Below are 24,355 nucleotides of genomic sequence, written 5' to 3'. Positions count from 1 at the left end.
GAAAATGGATAATATATTCAGAGTTTATCTGAGCAAGGGGCCCCAAATTATGTTTGGCCCGGGGCCCCTAAAATGCTTATGATGTACGTGCTTGTCAGACCAGCCTCTCGGGCACTGCCCACTGCCCTACAGGCCAGTGTGATCCTGCTCAACTGCATCCCTCTGACTGAAGCAACCCATGCCGTCATCTTCTGCACACCCCTGAGAGAACAAAAGGCAAGGGAGGATAGGGGGGCGCACAGCTCTTAGCGCTTTGTTCTACAGCTTAAAAATAACACTTTTCTGCTGAGACGCTCAAAATACACTTTCTTGGAAAAACACGTTCCCTCGCAGCAAGCAGCTGTTTGTAGGATGAGAATCATGGCTGCAGCCAAACAGCCTCAGTAGAGTGGACACCAGAGGCTCCTGATGCGGCAAACATGGCCTGTCGGATGGGAGAAGGCCCGGTCCAATGTCACATAAAAAGATCACGGCCCTTCAATGGGGAATTCATTTCCCAGTGGATTCACTGTGACGTTATAAAGGTACAAGCGAAGGCATCAAAAGAATTATATGAAGGACACATTTATGAAGGCTACAACTTGGATTGTATAAATGTATTTCGAAAATGTTGTAGATAGCATGTTGGGCATATATATTTGACTCACTGTGGCCCAGATGTACGAACAGAATGGCTGCAAATAGCGCACCCACTTTTGGCGGACAGTCTGCGATATGGACTATGTATTAATAAGTGTATTCGCAAAATCTCCAATCCAAGGTGGACGCAGAATGACCTGCATACTGACAGTCACGTACCTGGGTGAGGGGGGGGGGTTCTTTTTGGGGGTGGCGGAGGTGAGCAAGTTGTGTCTGTCGACTCCCACCATGCCCCCACTCAGCGCGATCCCCCCGCCCCACCCCCGAGAGCAAGTCGTCTGTCGGCCACCCTGCCCTCCCCACTCAGAACAAGTTGTCTGTCTCCCCCCCCCACACTCTTACCTGCACCAGGTGGCAAACTTAGGGGCCGACCCGGTGGTAGTAGGTCTAGCTATGCCACTGAATACTGAACGCTAATGCGGCAGGTCGCAATTTGTGATTACTGCAAACAGAGGGATGGGGTCGGCAAGAAGCAGCAGACCACCACCCCTGCGCTTGAATTCACAAATGGGAAACTTACGTTTTCCTAAACGAACCGGTGGTGCTTCTAAACAACATGTTTCCTGTTTGGCAACACCTCAGGGGAAACCGGCAGCAGTCCTTTAGACTATTGCCTGCTCCTCCCAAAGCCACTCGCCAGGATTCCCAAAGGGAGAGCTGTCCAATGGAGACTGTTTCCCAAGAGTTTTTTTTGCAGTTTTTAGGTCTCGCCTGAGACAGCGCTTTAGCGCTGTTCTGGCGAGACTTATAGTAAGCACTTTTGGAAGTGCAAACGAGTGCTTTCAGGCCGCCAACTACTGTGCATGTGTGCCGGGCGCGCGCACCATTTGGCAGCCTGAAAGCACTCGTCTTTCACTTTCGCCTGTCACACAGCCGCGCTTTGAAGTGTGGCACGGCCGCTTTGATGTGATCGCGATCACTTTCACACTGTGGCAGCCTGCGTGTACAAAGAGCACTCTAAAAGAAAACAGCATCGTTATATTCTTCATTTACAATTAAACAGTCTAAACATACAATGTACACATTGTGTCAAGACGCTGTAATGTGTGCCTCGTGCGCGTTTTACATAAATTACAACACACTCTTGCACCAACCACAGCATACAAAGAAACGTTTTCAGGTGAAACAGTTCTGGGAAAGAATGTACTCTGTTCTAATGTATGGGCTACCCCTCACACACTTGCAAACGGTTTAGGCTTGCATTTTAGTTGTTCGAAAGAAGTTCCCTTCCAACAAACTGACAAGGAAAACATAGTATGTACACCCATACTGAGTGCTGTTATTTTATGTTACTTAAACGCACATGCGGTTTCTATAAAAAAAAAAAAAGACAAGGCGGCGCGATTTATTTTAAGACGTGGCATTCCCCAACTGCTATACACACAGCAGCAGACAGGAGGAAAAATAGAGTTGTATTTTGAAAGGGGCAAATTTAAAAGTCACTGCCTGTATTGTCATTCACATTTTACTGTGTGTGTTACTTCCACGTGTACACAAAATCGTTGAACTGACAGCTTTTAGAAATGAAGTTCCCTTCCAACAAACTGACAAGGAAAACATAGTATGTACACCCATACTGAGTGCTGTTATTTTATGTTACTTAAACGCACATGCGGTTTCTATAAAAAAAAAAAAAAGACAAGGCGGCGCGATTTATTTTAAGACGTGGCATTCCCCAACTGCTATACACACAGCAGCAAACAGGAGGCAAAATACAGTTGTATTTTGAAAGGGGCTAATTTAAAAGTCACTGCCTGTATTGTCATTCACATTTTACTGTGTGCGTTACTTCCACGTGTATACAAAATCGTTGAACTGACAGCTTTTAGAAATGATGAAGTTGCCAGATAGACTTCCTTCCTCTGTGGAGTTGCTGTCACCCCAATAACGTCTTTGCACATCCTCTGATCTAACGTGTATGAATCATTATTTTGAGCAATTATACAGATAGGGCTGTAGTGCCTAGAAGTGTCAGTGAGCTGTATCAGTAATATGCAGAATGTATTGTATATTTAAACCAGAACTGTTTACTCCTTTCATGATGTCATCTCGAGTGGTGCTCCCCCCACCCCCACCCCAGGACAAAAGAACTGCATGTCACTTCCCGTCTTGTCACCAAGAACGTGTGAGGTTTTCGTCACGGAGTGTGATTCGCTCTAGCCCTAAAGCAGCATCCTCTCCCCTCTTAAAGTGAGATGGCTCTTCTGTGGCTGTGAGGAGGGAGACGGGCACACAGTGACTTTATTCAGTGGGAATTCCCTGCAGCCAGAGTGCAATCTACTGTGCCACTGAAGGAAGGGGCGAAGCAAAGGTGGATAGCGGAAGTGTCACAGATGTCAAGCATTTGCAATGCAATAGGTCTCGCAGTTACGAGAGTTACAGCTATTGGCATTGTAAATAACAATGCCTTGTATTTATGTTTTTAAAACAAAAATAAAAGGCATTATTATTTGCTATGTCAATAGCTCAAACAAGCGTAAATGAGAGATCTATTGCATTGCAAATGCTTTTTTTTTTTTTTTTTGCATGCAGCACAATTACAACACGGGCCCAGATACAGCTAACATATAAGAAGCTTCTAGCAGGCGACTGTGAAGGCCATAAACCCCCCCCCCTTTCAGTGCGAACACAAGGGATTGTAAACATCAAGGGGCCTTCATGTGGAGCTCAAAGACCTCATAAATCAGGTGCTTATCTCTGGGAAGCTCATTCCTTAGCTGCCCTCTAAGCAGGGACAGGAAGGCAGGATTACGGTTCCAGCAACAAACAAGCATTTGCAATGCAATAGGTCTCGTATTTACACGAGTTTAAGCTATTGGCATTGTAAATGACAATGCCTTTTATTTAGGTTTTAAAAACAAAAATAAAAGGCATTGTCATTTGCAATGTCAATATCTCAAACTCGCGTAAATGCGAGACCTATTGCATTGCAAATGCTTGTTATATAAAGCAACTCGACCCGAAGGAATTGCAGAGCTTTACATGAGCACGAGTTACATTCCATAAGGACACATTCATTTTTGGGAGGCATGGGTAGAGTAAGTGATTTGCCCAGAATCACAGAATGTTGAACCAACGACGAGACTCAAAGCTTGTTACCCAGCTCCAAAACCGACAGCTCTGGCTGTTACGCCACACCCTCACCTCCTTTGAGGTTTCGGTAACTAATCAATGGTTGCGACCCCAGCTGCAGTCACAAACAATTGATACACCTCATTGTTCATCGCAGTTAGGAGGCAACGCCCCTTTAAGCCCCTTCCTAATTCTGATTCGGAATGAGGAGGTAAACTCATTTTGCAATTTGGAAAGTCCTTACTGAATCGCAAAACGGGTTTAGTAGATCGCAAAACCCATTGTGCAGTTGCTAATCCTGTGATTTTGCAAATCTCAGATTTTGCAACTGCAAAATGGCTTTGTACATCCGACCCATTCTGCCATTAATATAGCATCATAGCACTGCAGGTATTTGCAGTGCAGCTGTAGTTTACAATAGGTGTTTTTTTAAATAATTAATACAAAAGCAGGTTATGAAGTTTAATGTATGTTTCAGCCTGGGTTGATTGGCTTTTCCTTTGCCCTGCATGTAATGTGAGTGTGTTAGCCGCAGTCGGTAATGGTGCTAACGACTCCTCATATGCTTCTAAAGAGCTACCCAAGTTTATTGGTGGAATTTTGCTTCACATTTTCTTTGGATTGGTTGGCTTGTGAAGTAGTGTTTGGAGTTTGTGCTCCTGTGAGCGCTGTAATACCCGACTGCTCGCCTCAATGCGATATCCCTTGATTTTGATACGGCGACTCCGCTCCCCCTCACCTGTGGTGTTACTGATATATTGCGAACTGGAACTTTGTGGGTAGAGTTTATAGGTATTATGAGACCGATCCTGAGAATTCCATAAGAAATGAGGAATAACCATCATCATTGGAAGCACCAGAGATGATTTTACAGGTTATTCCTCATTTACTCATCCTCACCTCTTCTTCCCCTTGAACTTCTCCCCCCATTTCATCCAGAGACTGCAGCTGGTTTCAGCAGCCAGTCTGTGGGTGAAAAACAACCGGTCCCTGGAGTTATAGTGGACCTTGTAAATCCGCAGGTTTGCTATTGACTATCACCAGTCCTATCGGAATTACCAGGTCATGGCATTCCACCTCAGTGCAAGATGCTTGTGCAATGTTGTCTCTAATGTGTCGTTTGGGATGTTGGGTTGGAGTAAAAGGCTCTTGGGTCACTATGATAAGACATTAATGGACCACACATGTGCTATGTGGGGGTCATCTGAAGTGTTCCCCTCAAAGTGATCTTTTGGCTGCTCAGAACCCCGAGTGAGAGTGCACGGAATGTAGGCCTAACACCCAAAGGGAAAAGAAAAACTGTCAGTCCTTTAGTTTATGATTAAGGCTCCCTGTTTTCCGTTTTTACTGATTTTTACAGGTAAATACAGAAAGAAAACCATTTATTATCCTGTCTGTATTTATTTTTAAATGTGGATAAAAATGGGAATATGGGTTGTTTTTGAGTGATTCTAAATGCTGTCAATCATGGCTGCCAGGCCAATAGCTATGCGGACTGACAAGGAAGGGGATAGAAAAAAATGGGATTTAAGTAAAGAGCCTTAAACAGCAGTAGATTAGCACAACCTTGATACTAAAATGTAAATATTTTCTTACAAGTGCCTATTTTACCATCTGACTGTGTATATATCATTGAAACCTGTCGGGCGCTGTGGCACGAGAGCACATTAACTGGTTAAATAAATGCAGAAATATACACATTTCAGCCTAATTTTTTCACAAAACCTAAAATAAATATGGATAAATACAGGTAAAATGAGAAAAAAAGAAATATGGATAAATAGAGGCGGAAATTACAAAAATATAAATACCATATAACCGGTAGCCCTACTTATGATACGCCATTGAGTAAGAGCAGTACCATCTTAACGCATGGGCACTCTGGGCAGTTGCCCGGGGGCCCCATAAGCATAGGGGCTCCAAGCAGACCAGAATTTACCACTAATTTTCCGTTAAACATTTTCATTCCTGTGAGTGGTTGTTTAGTCAGGGCCCAGTGCGCTGCTTTGTCTGGGGGCCAATAATGCTTTTAAGACGACCCTGAGTAAGAGGTTGCCAACCCTTTCACAGGAGGAACGGGCAGACGAGATGAACGGGGTGTGGGTATCTCATGGTGCAAACGGTTCCTGCTGATGGTGCCCTCCTTGATGCAGGCCATGAAGCAGACCAGCAGGGTGGCATCAGCAGATCATGTCACAGCCTGAGAAGATCAACTCACGGTAGCCTCCCTGTCATGAGTCGGGCCATCCGCGGTTTATCTGGAGGGCGTGGCCAGTCAGCTGGGGGGATGCGTGAGGTCCTTTGTGTTTATAGGTACATTATTTGGGTAAGGGCTCCCTCCATTGGAGCTCCACTGAATTGCAGTGGGAGGTCAAATGGTGCCCTAAAAGTAGGCAAGGGCGCATAAAACATGATTACAGCACACATGCAAAGTTAGAAAGAAAACTCTTCCCAAAATGTTATCCTGCCTGGAGGAGGCGTAGATTTTGGCACAAAGTCCTGTCTACATTTTTAGCTTTCCCTCAAACTCCATGGGGGGGGTTTGCATGGGATCGCCCATGTAACCCCCCCACCCCCCCCACACCCCTCTCCCCTGACCCCCCACTGTACAGACCGTGGATGAAAAGTAGCACAAAACACTATCTTGCAATACTTCGGGTTCGTTTCCAAAGCAAATTAGGATTCATGATGGAAAGTACATTCCAGTCCAACACTTTGCACCAGTTTGCATCACTTTGTGTGACTCTGCACCGGCGCAAAGCCATGGCAAATCCTTGGGATGAGAACTTTCCGATTCTATACAGCATTCAGAACATGGGCCCTGATCGACCTCTGTATCATAATCTGTGCAAAATCAATAGAGCCCATTGCCTCGCCTTTCGGGCGGAAGAGTTCAGGCCAGGTCGGGGGGATGTTGGGCAACAGAAAGGAAACCGCAGAAAGCAGATCGCGCCAGAGAAGAACCCACCCCGCCCCCGTCACCCCGCTTTGTTAAAAAGATGTTTCTTTGCGTGCTGGCCTCCCATATGCTATGTTTAGGATGTAAATTCCTCGTTGTTACACTTAAGTGATCATGCGCCATTTGGAGTCCATTACCGCCTTCCTGTTAGAGCTCGGCTCATCCGTCATGTTCTAATTATCTGTCCATTACATGCCACTTACAGTACCGCGCACTCTGAGCTGCAGCATGTACATTAAATTATACTTAAAAGAAATAGAGCGGGGTCCCCTCGCAGCCCACTTTGTAAAGACAAATGAGGTCTGCTTCGGCTGGCACCGCCCGCCTGCTCAGGAAGCAGAGATCTCAAGCTGGGGCGGCAGGGCCGTTTCTAGGTGTTTTGCCGCCCTAGGCGAGAATTGAAACATGCCGCCCCCTTCCTTTTACTACCATCACTCTCAGGTCTGATCACTCTCTCCCCCTGTAATCCAGGCTAGAAGATAGAATGCATTCAGCCCTGTCAAGAATCACGCATCAGGCGTTAGACTAACGTATTTCAGTGTGGTGGTGGACCGCATCACCGCACTGAAATGCAATGTTACGCCTTATAGTGCCTCAGCTGTCAAGCGCCGGGCAAAGCTGCCAAGGTTTCAGATTGGCATGTGTGACATTTTCATAATTTCAGGCTAATTATGAGTGACATTTTATCGACTATGTGTGACACACTCTCGCGAGCAAAATCAAGCAATAAAGACGAGGGAAACATAAATATCAGAAATTAAACCCATATGAGCAACGAGAAGCTCTGAGGATCTTAAAACTGTGGCAAAGTACCAGAAATGTAAGGGCATTGAGGTAGTGCCCTTGTAACTTGATCATACTGTTAAACTGGGCAGGACGGCTTGGTGCTGGAGATATCGTTGTTTTGTTTAGCATGTGGCGCCGCCCACGGCGCTATAACTAGGTGAATTGCAAGCAGCACTAGTCAACCCGCAAAGGCACCCTACCCTGACTCATTTACACTACACTAAAGTGCACTAACGTGTCACTGCTAAAACTGAGCAGAGAAAGACTGCGTGACTGCACACTTCTCAGACTAACAGAGGCACAGCAGGCAGCTCAGAATGTACCCAATTTTATAGCACCCATTACAAGTAGCAAGTGTAACTAGATACTGGGCTCTGAGGGCACACTTACTTCTTTCGGAGGCGGGAGGCCAGAAGGCGAACATGCACAACGGCAAATAGCGGGCCTCGTGGTGGCCACATGGAGTCACAGTAGAAGTGCAACTAGAGCCAAATTTCTTAGGGGGGACTAAGAAAAAAATCAGGGTTGGGCTAATTCTTCCAGCAATAGGCAGAGTGGAGATGCAGGGGCTCTAAGAAGGGGTGAATAAACAACAAAGCCTCGTTAGCAAGCAAATGATCTTTTAAAGGCATGTGAAGTACTTGGTGCGGCTGTGTGTGTGCCCGGGAAGCTGTCTCCGCCCGGGCTGCCACACATGATGGGGGGGCTGAAGCCCTTTGAGGCCAATCGGTGTTGTGCGCCCGAGTCACTGCCTGGCAATTCTGGCTCGGCATTGAGCTCTTGGCTGGACAGCACACTAGACACACTGTTTCAGCTAGGTCCTTCGGTGGCAGGATATCGGATGTTGGCATGCGTTGCTGCCATTGCCATTTTCATTGCCAGGCAGCAGGCTAGTGTGCACCACCAGTAGCATTAAACCAGGTGGTTTGAGATGGGTCGCGTCCATCACAGGAATCGCATTCGCCAGTATTAAACCCTGATACCGCGGAGGGACAAGGTGCGTTGCATTGCTCACTCTCTCGGCTTTGCAATCCAGGCATTATCGGTCCTGAGACCAAGCAGTGTGTGGCCTCCACGCTCCATCTTATCCCCGTTGCCGTGCGGACCAGTTGGTTTGCCCCTTAGCCCCCCTCACAGAGTCAGGGCAGCAGCACCTGCTCCAGTTCAGGCGCCCCGAGGCAGGAGTCTATGAGCGGCTCAGCCAATCCCTGTAAGCGGTGCGATATAATCAGCCCCGCGGCCCTAGTCGCCACCACCCGGGGCTTCTCCCGGCCGTCTCACCTCCTGTGCAGTGCAGGGACGCGCGCTGGGGACCGAAGGCAGCGATATCATCAGCACCACCTCCGGGTATCAGTTCTGGGGCGTGACAGCCATGGCTGGGAAGGAGCCTCTACGGTCTGGCCGCCTTTGTTCCGATCGTAGTGTGGGATATGCTCTGGCTGGCTTTCTCCGTTTGAGAGGCCTAAGATCTGCCCCTGAGCTGCACTGAAGAACTGCCACGGTGACCCGCCTATTGTTTCTGAAACAACTCTGACTGTGACGTCAATTAATTACTTTGTACTACTTTGCAGGCCAAGCTCTAGCAGCTGAGCCAGGGCCCCCAAGCCTGTCAGGAGGGCCGCTCTGCCACTGCAGCTGTAACTGGTGCATTATAGCAGCCCCTCTTTAGATATAAAAGAACTCGTATTTTGCCGCCCTCCCCCTTTTGCCGCCGTAGGCGGCCGCCCAGTCCTGCCTAATGGTAGAAACAGCCCTGTGGGGCGGATCACAGCAGCATGCTGCTCAGGAAGCAGAGACCTCAGGCTGGGGCGGATCTCGGCAGCATGCTGCTCAGGAACGCTCTTTCACTATTGTGTAGGATGGTAGAGAATGCTTTACGCATGACGTCACAAGAATCAGGGCCTTCCGGCCAAGTCCAAACAATAGAAGTGGAAGCGCCAATGGGTGCCGTCAGGAGACCAGCCCCACAGCCGTTAGATTCTGCCAAGGCACTGGAAGCATGAAATGTTACTACAGCCGAGACTTAAGAACAAGACTCTTAACAACACAAGTTGTGGTTTACTCACGTCAGGCGAGAAGGACAGAAGTGAACCTAGGGCGAGATTTGGGAAATGTGGCAAAGGGTCCACTGGTGTGCTTTACTTCCAAAAATCTGAGCCTCAGACCCACTCTTTTACGCACTGGTGTAAATTGCAGTAAGTTAAAATGTTATTAATTATCCCGATACACCTCAACCCTTTAACAAATCAATCTAGTCCAATTGGGTCTAACATTCCTTCTCCTGTCCCTGACCAACTCCTCTGCCTTCTCTTCATTCTGTAGATCTCCCAGTGTCCTGCCAGACCTGCCGCCACTTTACTTTCTACAGACCAACCAAACTGTTCCTCATCTGCAGCTAAAAGCTCTCTGTCAGAACTGCACGCTCAGAACAACACGGCTGTCAAGCTGTGTACTGTCCTACTGGTCTTTTGTCGATCTGGATCTACCGGTCCTCTGGAAAGCCTGCCTGCACAATAGACCAGACTGTCTACTGCTGCAAATATTTCGGCCTAGTTTTCGCTTAGTAAAATCTGAAATACATTTTTAAAAAACTGAAGTCACTTTCAGGCTGGAGCTCAAACCTACAGGATAGTAAGTCCTTTCTAATCTAACTCTTAGCAGATATCTTGCCAAATCCTCCTGCAGCTTGTAGAGAGGGCTGTGTGTCTTATTCACAAGGGTATTGGAAGTCTTTGAAGGGAGACAGACTTTAGGATATGTCTGCCACTTCCCCAGGATTACAGGAGATGTGATGGCCATGTTCAAAACTGATCTAGAGGGAACGAGAAGGTAGATAAGCACCAGAGTATGTGAGAAGGAAAGAGAGAGAAATAAGGAAAGAAAAGCATGGAAGAAGGATAATGATGAGGGACCAATAAATATTGGGAGAAGAGAAAGAGAATTAAAGCAGAAAGTAATGTGACATAGAATCTTTGAAATCTTGGGAAACGAGCATTGGCAAAGCCAATAGGCTTGGCTTACGAATGAAAGTGCCTATTGTGTTACCAATGGGTGTAGACAGTTGATAAGTCCTCATACATGCACTCTGTCACTCATCTTTGAACTCATGCATTCATTTAACCATCCACTGACTCATTATTGCATTCTCCCTCTGTTATAGCCGTAATAAGACACATACACTCCTCAAGATATGCAAGATAAATTAAAAGAAAAAGAAAACATGATGCTTTCTAAACACAGCAGGCATGTGTTTGCAATAATGAAACTAAATATACCAACAGTTGTCATTTCTTAAAGGTCTAGCATGGCCGCCACTTTAAGAACCAATGTGTTGGCCATCATGGCATGGTAAAACAATGATAGACTATGGGCAACAGCATTCCATAATGGTCCCTGCTTTAGAGGAACTGTACATGTGGAATATGGCGCTCTGCAAATGAAATGAGCAGGAAGCAAAAAAGTGAACCGTTAGCACTGCATAGAGGGCTGTAGTATCCTCTTAAAAAATATTTAAATAAAAAAGAGGAGAAGCAAAGAAAAGGTAACTATAAAAGCAATTAACTAAAGACTAAACGCCTGGTCAGTCAGCCCTGACACTGAAATGCTTCCATCTTCTGGTAGATGTACACGAGTGATCAGAAAGTGCAGTCATTCACAGGGCAAGGGAGCCCAGTGGTGATGTTGACTAAACCATTGCCCAAGAGGTGAACTGTCACGGCTGGAAGCAGAATGTAAATGACACTCAGACTGACCACAGACAGAAGAAGGCTGACACAAAGGCCCTCTATATCTCTATATGTATAGATATTTACATATATGGAGTTCTGTATACAATGTTTTTTTTTATTACAAGATATTGGCAGACAGCTAAGCCAGGCAGGTCTTCCAGAGACATTCTAACAAGAAATATTGCAGTGGAAATCTTCGACCCCCTAGTGTTGTCAGCGGGGGCAAACAACACCAAAATCTTTCCTCTTCCAAGGTAATCTGTGAGATTTTAGCTGATAAAATAGCCATCCATAGGCTTTAGTACAGATAATAACATTCCACACTGAAATCCCTATTGGCTGTAACGTATGCCTTACACAATCAATATCTCAGACTTACTGCTTTTATCATAACTTTCCATTACAAACAATCAGGCCTAAAATCTTTATTGTTGGCTTGTCACCACAACCAACACAGACCTACTAAGTGTTCCCACAAATGAACCATCAGGTATACAATAGTAATATTACAAATATGTACAAAATGAAAGGTCTCAAAACACCATAAACTCAAAAATCTATATAATCCAAATGTATTACTAAAGTACAAATCTTCTATACCCATGATTTGTTTGGGTTGGTCACTTAAACCCTTGCCTAACTGAGCAATATGTGAGATTCTGTGTTAAAAAAAAACACTAGGCAAAGATGAAATTTAAATTAGGCCAGTGTGATTAACATAACTTCAGGAATTGTGAATTACACGTGTTACGTTTAATACCAAAATTAAGCCATTGCACCACAACCCATAATTATGGCACCATTCAGAGCAGAATTATAGTGCAGGGGCGACATAAAACACAAGCAACCAGAACATGAGCAGTTGTTGTTCATGGCACTTGATTTTTAGTGCTTTTTTTAGCTACAAATGCGTCCTTGCATCAACAATGACATTTTGCACTTAATTATAGTGCTAAATTACATTTTTGCATTTTGCCTAATTTTCCCCAAATTTTGCATAGTTACCAAAAGTAAAGTATGTGAATTTTGCACACCCGTACCAAATACCTACCTACAGGCTTTTACACAGATTAATAACAATCAATCCTTAGATTTGTATTGGCTCTAACATATTCTTTTCACAATCAGTGAGTCAGGCCTACTTGCTTTGTCATAACGTTTCATTGTAAACTCGCTTGACAGTATAATCAGCAAATACCTACTGAAGTGCACATAAACTGGCACAACCATGCACACTGTCACAAAATTACAAATATGAACAAAATTGCAGTTAACAAAACAATACACAACTCTGCTCAATAGGACCTAGCAAAAACAATCGTACTGAAAATCTTCTACTCCTACGGTTTGCCAGAGTGGGTGATCTATACCAAAATACTTGCCTACTATGGTAATCTGTGAGATTGCACATAAACAAATAACTGTCTACTGCCTGTAACATAATATTATAGCAACCCAATCTTAGAGGGCTATTGGCTTTAACAGATGTGCTTCAACGACAAAACCAGGCCTGCTGTCTTTGTCATAAATTTTCATATTAAACAGACCAGATCTATGGCATCTGGTATAACCTTTCCTGCGCATCAATCAGATTTCTGAGTGTTATCATTGACTTGTCACAATAACCAATTCAGATGTACTGTGCTGAGCGTAAGCTTTTGCAAAAGTTAACCAGCGGGCATACAGTCATAACATCACAAACGTGTACAAAATTGCAGTTGGTAAAGGAAGATACAATATCTCCTAAGAGGGCTTAACAAGGATTCTCATTGTGCAAATCTTTTATACCCACCATTTGTCAGAGGGGGTAACCAGCACTAAAACCCTTGCCTACGATTGTGAAATTTCATGGATCAAAATGCCGATCGGTAGGCTTTAATACAGAAAAATAACAATCTACCCTTAAATGCCTATTGACTTTAACAAATGCTTTTCACAATAAATGTATCAGGCCTACTGCCTTATTCATGACATTTCTTAATAAACAGATCAGGTCAATTGCCATGATCATTGGCTTGCCACTATAAAAAACTCAGTCCTGCTGTATTGAATGTAAGGTTTGCCACAAGCTAAAAAGTGCAATAGCAGCATTCTTTTTGTGGCAACTTCGTACCAATTAAATCCTCTGCTAAGGGAAACCAATGCGTGTGTGAAGCCTAAGCCCTTCTCTCAATGGTACTCTGAAAGCTCTTTTTTGTTGATCACATAAGGTCAGACGACAACTGCTCTGTCAAGGCAGACCTAAAAATGCATGCAGATTGATGTAGCTCTGGGCATCCCATACTGCTCTTAAACACACAACTGCACTCTGAAGTCTAAAGATAATGATGGGAAGGGAAGGGGATCTGTGCTGCTTTCAGAGAAAACAAACATTGTAAATGATCTACTTATCTAAGATACTTTAAGAATGCCATAGTGCCTCTGATTGTTCTCTAGCTGCTTCCCATTGTAAGCGGGATACGTTATACATGTCCATGAGCCTTCTCTAGGCAGCCATACTGCTGCTGGCTCATGCGACTGGAAAAAATAAACAAAATAAGCACACCTTTGTGGTGGATGCATGCAACTTCTGCCCTGTCAAAATGTGTACTCCTGGCCACAAATTTGTGGGGGGTGCCAAAGCCCCTCTTTGTAATACTCAAGCTGTAAAGCCAGTCCAAAAAAGGAAACAATAGGGGAGGTGTGAAGGTAAAAAGGCATTGAAAGAAACAAAAGGATAATGTGGGTTTCATTTTTTTTTTTTTTTCACATTTTTAAATTTTATTGAACATCATCAAAACAAAATATATACGTAAATTTACTTTAACATAAATATCTGATACAGCAAAATTCCTTCGGTTTAGGTTTTAGTCTCTTAAAGTAAATATAAAACTACAATATAACATTTGTATATATGAAAAGAAAAAGAAAAACATGGTGAAAGATCTTGAGAAGGAAACATAGGATCAGAGATGTATAGAATTAATTATCGAGCAGTTTCAATATTCCCATCTAACACCATATCTGTATGAGTATATGTCTAACCCCTTTTTTTTAGATTAGCCATCTGTTTTAAGTTTCCATTTTTCAAGTGGGGCCCAGATCCGTTTCCCAAGCTGCCTTGTATTCCCACCTTTTTTTTTGTATAGAGCTTTCTCTAGATTGTAAATAGCCAATAGTTTTGTAAGCCATTGTTTGAATGAAGTAGGGTTAGAATCTTTCCATGCCGTTGTAATACAAAGCCGGCTCAACGTCATTGCGATAAACAGAAATTCTTGATGGAGTATGTCCTGCCCTTCCTTTACCACACCAAGAACCATGATCTCATTAGTTAAATTAATAAAGATCCCCAATTCGTCTTTAAAGAAGTTTTCAATAGCTTGTTTAAAGGGATCTAGATTAGGGCAGGTTGCAAACATATGTATCGTGTCTGCCTCCAAACTCTGACATCTAGGACAAGAGATCCCACTCGTACCCCCCCAACGGGCAATTCTATACGGAGTATAATATAATTCATGCAGAGTCTTGTAATATTGTGCCTGTAAATTTGCGACTTTTAGAACAGTGTTTCCAAGTCTGAGTGATTTTTCCCCCTTGTTCCCAACTAAATTAAGTTTAGTTCTCCATTTTTCAAAAACCTTTTCTCTATCATCCTCCTTATATTGGCATAATGCACCATAGAGTTGAGAAATTGAGCATCCCTTCTCAGCTCGAACAAGTTCCATCAGGTGGGTTTCAAATGATCTTAATATTTATGGAGCCAAACAAAATGGTGGAGGTTATAGATGTTGTATTACATTGCCAAAGAAAAAGAATGAGAAATAATCAGGAAAAGAAAAGGTTATCAGGAAGCAAAACAGAAATAGCTGAAGACCCACAGATAAGGGAAGGCTATCCAACTACAGGAGAGAAGAGAATGCAAAATGATGACTATTTGTCTCACTTGAGTAACAAGGGCAGCTTGTCCCAGACACACTTAAAAACAGAGAAGCCATGTGACAGTTCATTCTGCACAAGGATCTATGAAGCTTGCTGCGTGAAGGGGAAGGCTTACCGTGAACTTCTGGTAGAGCTCGTAGGTGAGCAGAGGGTTCGGGAGCTCCCGGAAATACAGCTTGCAGAGGGATCCCACGCAGTGGATGTCCTGGAGGTAAACCTCCTTTGTCAGGTCGGGACACTGGTCGGAACCGAACTCCTGCCTGAAACAACACAAATGTCCAACTCTTAAAATGTTATCCACCTTAAGTTGCTCCCAGCCTGTTCAATAATCCCTCTACTTTGGCATGTTTCCACTTATTTTAGTTTGGAGAGCTCATTTTTTGATATTTGCTCCAGACTAAGGTCAACCAAACAGATAACAGCCACAAGTTACAGCCATTTTACGCTTTTGCCCCCTCTGGACTGGTCCATTTGTGTGAGTTTCTCCGGATCCTGTCACAGTAAGGGGCATAGCTTCAGAAGGGTGTTTGGGGGTGTAACACCCCACTAATAAGTACTTTTTCTAGTTAATAGTTGGGTACTGGTGCTTTCAGTCAGGTATGGTGAGATGGCTGTCTGATTTCACCTAGGATTTTAGCATGTGCACACTGACAAAAAAAAACACACACACTCTCTCTCTCCTCTCTGTTTCAAAGTTCTTAAAACTGTTGGTTATTTCTCAACATATTGTCTTTTAAGTACCCCTAATCCATACAGCTCTCCCTTTCCACTGCTCCATAAGCGGTGGCGTAAGGAAGGTGTAAGGGCCCCCCCCTGCAATGTACAGGGAGGGGCCCCCGCTCCGGATTGAATATGGAGCACTCAGGCCTAAGTACTGTGCTGAGGGGGCCCCCCTGCAGCTCGAGGCCCCCCGCACTGCGGGGGATGCGGAGGCCTGTGTTACCCCCATTGTTCATAAGCCCCTCACGCCCTGCGTATCATACAATGTATTTTACCATGCTATGCCAGCGAGATTGTTGGGAAGTTTGAAGCTCACACCTCCCCAATCTCACTGACCGAGCTACGCTCCTGGTCACAGCACTTTTCAGTGAGACCTATCAGAATATTATTACGCGGGGTAGACTATTCTTACGGTTTTACCATAGCAGTGAGTTTGGGAGATGAAATGTTGACAGCTGTGCCTCTTAAAGTGTCACACTCGCATAAAATGAAACTTTACTATTTAAATGCTATTTAAATGGATTTCAGATTTGGCAAAGACAATTATCACCAAAATTAGAAATGTATGGTAATTTTACCTGAAACAGACAGATGTGAGCCACTTTATTGGTTTGTGAAATTGAGGCATGCAATATTGAATGACTAATTCAACTGTGGTGGCTTAACTAAGTATATATGTGTAGCTGAGACCTTACACAACTCTTCACACCTTTTTGCTGGAGAGCCCCGTTTCATTCTTAGCTCTTAGCCTAGCTGAAGGTATGTGTCTGGACTGAGCTTCAAACTTGAGTCAATGGGCAGGAAAGAGGAGAGCAGACCCAGTGCCCTTCCTACACATTTATGAACTAACTTCCTAGCCCACACTTGATTCTGATGATGAGAATGTGCCTCGCAGACTCACTGACTCAACCTGTCTGACACCTTCTAATAGTGTTAGCAATAGCTACAAAATCCATTTGAAGAGGACTACTCTGAGAAGTCTGGGTGTACAGAGTTGAGAGGTGAAGAGCTCTTTAGTCTCAATGCTCTCTTTAACCTAATGTATGTGAATCAATGGAAAAATTAAAACTAAGAAATCACATTGGAGGAAACCGAATCATGGAAAAACAATTTTAAAGAAAGACAATTTCAAGGAACTACAAATGAATCGAAAACTAAAGGAAACTTTTTTAAAGAAAAGATAATTTTAAAGAAAAATTCAAAATTATATTAAACGTGAGTGGAGTTCGGGACTAGGGAGGGGTTTTTGGGTTGAGGGATGGATAATATTTAGAAGTGATCGGGGAATTTTAGGGTTCAGGGATGGGTGGTGTTGAGGGAAATTTTGGGTTCATATATAGCCGGAGTTTAAGGCTGGTGAGGGTTCTTAAGGTACAGTGATGGGTAGAAATTAGGGGAGGTGAATATTTTTTAGGGTTCAGGATTGGGTGGAGTTTAGTGTGGTGAGGGGTTTAAGGATTCAGAAATGGGTGGGGTTTAGGAGTAGAAGGTGGGTTTTAGGGTTAAAGAACGGGTAGGGTTTATGGATAGTGAGTGTTTTGATGGTTCAGAAATGGGTGAAGTGTAGGGGTAGAAAGTGATTTTATGGTTCAGGAATTGATGTAGTTTATGGGTCAGGGATGGGTGTAGTTTAGGTGTAGTGAGGTTTGTTTTCGTTTCTGGGATGGGTGTAGTTTAGCAGTAAAAGGTTCTTTTGGGATTCAAGGATGGGTGTAGTTTAGGTATTTAGGTATGGAGAGGGGATTTCATGGGAGAGGGATTGATGGCATTTAGTGGTGTGAGCGGTCAAGGATGGATGGTGTTTGAGGGTGGTAAAGGGTCAGTGAATTTGACAATGTAAAGATATAAATCTGAAATAATGTCTCCTGAAGTATTGCACTGAAATAAATACCTCTGACAAACTGTTTCTGAAAGAAAGATCCGCAACCCTTGTACTTACTCATAAAAAAACAAGCATGCAAAAGCCAAGTTTGAATAAAAAGATATTCTATGAATTGGTTTCTATGAAATGGTAAATACTATTCACTCTGATAATCTCCATTAAACAGTTTAGAAGAAATGGTTTCTCAGTAATGGTATTCCATTAAATCTTTTTTTCTATGAAATCATATACAACCTCTTTTGCCAGATAGTTTTAACTCACAAAACACTATAGTTGAACTATTGTGCCACTAGGCACAGGAAATACACATTATAGTGAATTAAAAAGGGAAGTGAGAATGTGGGAACTGCTTACAGACTGTTTTGGGGTGTTAACCAATGGTAAGCTACCTCCACTTTTAAAAATACCTGCTTGGCACACTGTCACTTCAAAACCGTGGTGGAAGCATGGAGGAAGGAGAAGCTCAATCACAGACAAGAGAGGTGCAGGATAAGCAACTGTACGTCAGTCCAAAGTATCAAGCACAACACACAAAGGTACGGAGGGTAACCAAAATTAAAGAAAGCAGAAGGTCACAAGGAACACAACTTCCTAAACTAAAGGCAAGTGTTCATCACTTCTGCCCAACAGACATAACTGTATCTCTTCAGGTCCAGTGGGAAAGCCATCCTTCGTGGAAGAGGACGCCTCACACACATAATAGTGTCATGCTTCATCATCGGCATCCTCTCCCCACCCTGGCAGGATGATACCACCAGGGCGGACTCAACCTCCTCAAAGACTTGGCGGGAGGAGGGAGATCTTGAATAAACCTACTGGACAGACACAGGGTCCAGAAAATCTAAAAATACCTTAGAGCTCCTTGGTTAACACCTTTATTAGTGAGGACTCTAGGTATACCTAGGAAAAGCTCCCCTTCTTGCTGCAAGACGGCCATCCACTGCCTATCAGGGTGTCAATAGAGGAGTTCGGTTCTCACGTCAAGGGTTTGCAATGGCGGAGTCACATGAGGCTTCACCATCAGTAGCCCTACAGTTTCCAACCTCTAAATGGGGCAGAGCAACAGTGGGCGACTGCAAGTTTGGCGAGAAGGGGCAACTGTCATTTTTTGTGCTTTCACAGACTTGACTCTCTGTCCAGGACTTCATTTCACAACGAGAAGAGACAATTTCCTGACCTACTCCAAAAGGGAACACTAGCCAGAGACACCTGAAATAAAGAGACTGGATGCAGAAAAACAGTCCTGAAAAATCTCATCCAAATCCAGGTTTAGTAAAACATCCATTGGCCTTGTTCAATTTCCAACCACGAAGTGACTCGACGTTCAGGGTTTTGCTCCTGCTTCCAGCCATGTGGTGTGACCCTCTGCACCTACCAGACGGGCTTGCTTTGTATGGATGGACGTCAATCCACCAAAAGTCTGGTTTAGCGGAAGTGACATCACATGTTATTTGACCCCAATGACATCACAGGAAGCAATGCCAAATGAACTTTGACCCACTGTCACCCACCACAAAGCTGTTTGTCAACTGTCAGTATTTATTATCTATGCTGTTGTTATGTTTTTCTCATCCCTTCTGTCTCCTCCTCTATGTCAACTGTCTTTATCACCGGTCTCCTTATATGTCACATACTCCCCTTTCTCACCTGACTTTCTCAGTTGCTCTGTCTATATGTCTACCTCTCTTACTCCCTTGGCTAGCTCTTTCTTACTCGTCTGTCTCAATATCACCTCCGTATCTCCTGCCATCTTGTTATTTTTTTCTAAGCGAACTCTGTCTTCTTATCACGACTTTCTCTCTCTCTGCCTCCCTTGCCTCACCAGTTGTCTATCGCCAGTTGCCTCTATCATTTTTCTCACACCTTTCTCTCCCACTCTTTCTTTCTAACTTTGCTACCTATATCATACCTCTCGTACCCTCCTCCCAACTCTTCGGTCGTCTTCCCTCTCTGCCTCTCGGCTGTCCCTTTGTCACCTGTCAATGAGCCTATATTGCCATCACTCTCACCTGTCTCACTCTCTTTCACACCTGTCTATATCTCTCACACCTGTCACATCTCTTGGATGTCTTTTTGATCCTTCTCTCTGTCGCTCTCTTGCACACCCTGCGATGTCGTGCCCCCTTTACATGCTCACGGCCTGCAGGAGACACCCAGATGCACGATGTCCTGGAGGTGCACAGAAAGTAAACAAGGTGTTTAACTTCTGTTTCTGGTACTGCCTTTACCACCTCTGAGGACAGGGGTTGCATGAACAGTGCCAGGAGTTGCAGGAGGCAAGCTGCGACCATTGGCAACGCCTAAATGATGTCCATGCACCTATCCAATATGTTCAGCAGGATTTCTAGGTGAGGGTGGGTGACCTAGCCCTATCTCTGGCTCAGCTCCCAAGTTACCTGAGCTCTGATAAATCTTTCTAATGTGAAACTTTACATTTCCCTTTTTTAAAAATATTTTGCTAGGCTCCAATGTAGAGTTTCCCCATGTCAGTGATGCTACTTTTCTTAATGCCATATCTTTTAAACCCTTTTGCAATTTTCTTACTTTTGTTGCATCAGTTTTATTCAATTTTCATCACTTCACTTGAATGTGGTGTAGATATTTAAATTATGTATTTCATAACTGTGCTGAGGTTTGATTTTGTGGTACATGTGACACCTAACATATTTCTCTTCTTTGTAGTTTTCCTTCCTGCTTTGGCTTTACCAACAAAGGTGAGGCTGAGTACCGACCTGGGAATTCTATTTACCTCTGCGGACAGGGGCCAATCAATGAGGGACTTGTAGAGCGTGGCTACTCACCCGTGAGGGTCTCAAGGCGCTGTGTGTGGGACATGGCCCAACAAGGCAGTTTCTCCACACTTACCACCTACAAAGATACCTGTCTCAGTATCCCAAGAGCAGCCGTGGTGCAGCGAGGATCAACAACTTGTGGTTGGTGTTTGTATCATTGAGGGTGTGCTTGTATGTCAGATTATCTTTAGTAGAAATATTGTCAGACATAAATATTGTGTCCTAAATATTGTTTACAAATGTGCTCTGTGCTGTGGTTAGTAAAGTGTAGGAGCAGCTATGACAATGTACAACAGTTGATCAGCAGATATTGTGCCGCTGTCCATGCAGAGAGTCATTAGTAGTGGGATGAAGGGTGAAGGATGTTCTTGTCCATGCGGAGGGTCATTAGTAGTGGGATGAAGGGTGAAGGATGTTCTGTTGACAAAGTTGGTTTTTACCACATGCACAAATCCAACCATCAGAGACATCTCTTCCTGTATCGAAAGGTTTGGGCTCTTATTCAAGCACTTTGGGCCTCGTTTCTCCAAGATCCTACCTCTATTTTTGGCAAGCGATTAAGGTATTGGCTGAAAGCAGACTTGTTTTTGCACCTATCCCGGGCGACCACCATGCCATATCATGCTGTGCATGGTGCATGACATTTGTTGCTCAGTTTTGTCGCCCCCAGATGCAGTGCAGATTAAGGCGGTCTCTTCTGTTCTTGTTTAGAGCCAGCCTTGATATCTAGTTTTGCACGCAGTGACTTTCTTAGGTCGGCATTGATCACACTTGGACGTCTAGCCTGGCCATGAGCAGCAATGTGGCGGCCTCCACTCGTTCTGTTTGAAGCAGTGGTAGATAACAGCGTTTGTTTGGGTGATGGGTTGAAATGTTAGTCAATTACTCCAAGGTTCCTGGCGCATCATATAAACCTTTGAATACTTTCATGCAGTGTGTCCAGAAAATGTGGGCGTAAGGGTGACAGCTGAAGTCTATATAGTTTTGCATTATCCGGATTTGTTGGCCATACAGCTATAGCTGGCATATATTTAAGTAGTATTGCCTGCAACATCATGCAATAACGGTTGTTATTATCCTCCCCCACAATCATGGGCCAGAGCTACAGGCAAGAACCCATAACGCACTCCCAGCATTCCATCCGGGTTGCTAATATTCTTGTATGAAGAGCTGGTTGAAGTGTACAACATCAGCATGCTCTACAGATGGAATCCTTGTTTACAGGAAAAAAAATGATGCTCAAATCTAGAAACACCAAATTAACAAAATAAGTGCTGCATTTTTATATTGTCTTTGCTAAGCAACATTTAAATTGATTTAATGTGACATCTCAGCAAATGATGTTTTAGAAAACAAGGGTACCCCAATATGCGAACCAGGGGTGATACGCTGTAAAGAGGAACAATGGTTCTAGTTGGCCTAAAAAGGTCCAGGAAAAAATTACCGTATGTGGGGCAATGAGGTCAATAGAGGTATGAGAACTTAAGTCTCAGAAGAGAGCAATAGTTAATATAAAAGAGGGACATGAAGGTCAATGTATGTGGAACATTTATTACACATTGATAGAATTCAAGTGCTCACATAGTAAGTGACAATAAGCGTGACGTGAGAAGTGAGGGGGAACTTAAAATGAAGACATCGCATAGACAACAATTGTAGAACCACTTTTTAAAGATTTTTAACACAGTTTAAAGGGTTCATGTTGTGAGGTGTCGACGACGTTTCGAACTCAATTAATCGAGTTCATCTTCAGGACAAAATGTGAGCAACTAGAATTAGTGGGGTAGAGGCGGTATAATTATCCGTATCTGTAAGCGTCTGAGGAGGCTTTTCTGTCAATCGCGGCGAGATGCGTTTAGTTGCGCGTTAATAATAATAATGCCCGGACTGGAGGGGGATAGTTTGGAAACGCGGTGTTGAATCAAGGACTCACTCGGCCGCGGAGCGGCAGCGTTCATGCGCCGGGAAATTATTTATTTGTGCCGGTAGCATATCATTGAATGAAGACCTCGGAGTCGAAGAGGAGCGTGTCCTTCTCAGATGCTGCTTCGCGCTGAGAGTGTTGGAATGGTAAAGAAAAACAGCAAAAGAAGCTACTGGTGCATCATGGCACGTGCACAAGCATGCACACACATTGTGACCACCTTGGAATGCTTTATATCCATTACAAGATGGCCAATGTACGTGTACATGCGTTTGAATAAATTGACTGCTGGGGCTCTCAGGGGATCAAAAACAAAAAAGTGTATGAATGTTCATATCCTCAAATTTAGAGGGCAGATACAAATTCTGAGGGGCAACTCTTTTATCCAAAGCCTTAAGCCAGTTGAATCTCTCTAGAATGGCTGAAAAAGATTTCCCAAAAGCCCTTTTCTATAGCTCTATGTATGTGTATAAGTATGTTGTGCAGTGTTTGTTGTGTGAGGACATGATCTGTCGCCGGACAGTAGCCAAGACCTAAGCAAAGATTAACCAGCTCTCCATTCAAAAGTGCCGAGTCAACAAATATCTGGCTATGATCAACCTCGATGGGCAAATAAAATGGAACTGGTCAGAGTGCACATCTGAGCAGGGCATAAGGGCAAGCTAGTGTACACCGTACACCTGCATGCGTAGTATCGCGTCAACAAAACTTTAATAAACACCTGCAGGATCTGTTCTCAGCTCTGCCACTTGATTGCCCCAAACGGGTGAGAGAGGGAAACAGCCATGAGTTCCAAAAACTCAAACAGTATGAGTGAACCATTATTTGTGCCTACAAAAGTAGAGGGGTTCCTGGAACCACACTTGCTGCCTCCTCCTGTGCAGCTGCAAATAACCTACAACAGGCAAGTAACATGAAGAAAGGAGGATCACAACTTCACGTTTAGCACACCTCAAGAACAAAAGAAGTGGTGCACAAGAGTTCCATGAGCCCTTTGGAAAGAAAAGGTGTCCCTATTCCATATGGTTTGGCAGTAAAAGACAGCTATAGATTAAAATGCAATAGAACTATGGGCGAGGGGGTTGCTGCAGCAACCCCAGCATAACTTTGCGAGAGGCCAAAAAGAGAATGATCATATCAATCAACTTTATCAGTCTATAAATGTTGTTTTTATCTTGTAGCATTTGCTTTCCATTCAAAGACAGGGGTCAAATGTCAGGCAATGTCTTGTGACAAACTGCTGCTTACTCCTTGTTTAACATGGAGGCTGGTGTTTACTTCCCCCTACTCTTACTGCAAAGAGAGTTAATTTTGCTACCAAGTGACAATCCTCCTGGGGTGCAGAGAGTGTGGAAGGAGGAGGCTGCAGGATGACAAATATCTTGTAACACACATTAAAAGTGAAATACTTGTAAATGTACTTTACAGATATTTCTACATTTATCAGCAGCAAGGAAACAGCAAATAAGGTGTATTGTTTTTTTCTAATTCGAAATTGTGATGGACAGAGCGATTTTAATGGGAGTCAAAACACACTAAGGCACTTTACTTGTGTAATAAATACGCACAGAAACCAGATTTTCAAAAGTTATTGTTTGTGCATCATGTATGGGTAGCAATAAAGATACATGCGATATTGCAAATTTAATGGCATTTTCAAGAGGACATTTCAATTGAAAATGTGTTCCCTGTACCTGGCAGTACTCTACCACTTCATGCTTTACTCCTATATTTGAGACAGTGTCTTCAGAATGCACCACTGGACACATACCACAAACCTACCACGCTCCTCCTGAATCGACGTGGCACCCTTCACATACCACAACCCTACCACGCTCCTCCTGAATCAGCGTGGCACCTTTCACATTCCACAACCCTACCACGCTCCTCCTGAATCGACGTGGCACCCTTCACATACCAAAACCCTACCACGCT

At 43.9% G+C, this 24,355-nt stretch overlaps 1 protein-coding gene across 1 annotated transcript in view; it reads right to left on the bottom strand.

Moving 5' to 3' along the window:
* Window positions 1–24,355, bottom strand: part of ARHGAP31 (Rho GTPase activating protein 31) — a 496,424-nt gene that overhangs the window by 228,368 nt on the left and 243,701 nt on the right. The window contains exon 3 of the mRNA XM_085621137.1: window positions 15,218–15,362. Within this exon, the coding sequence (XP_085477263.1) occupies window positions 15,218–15,362 (145 nt within the window). The remainder of the gene's footprint in view (window positions 1–15,217; window positions 15,363–24,355) is intronic.

This window comes from Triturus cristatus, chromosome 8 (assembly GCF_964204655.1).
Source record: "Triturus cristatus chromosome 8, aTriCri1.1, whole genome shotgun sequence".
Taxonomy (NCBI): Eukaryota; Metazoa; Chordata; class Amphibia; order Caudata; family Salamandridae; genus Triturus; species Triturus cristatus.
The sequence above is the reverse complement of the archived record's forward strand: the minus strand, read 5'-3'. Positions and strand labels throughout refer to the sequence as shown.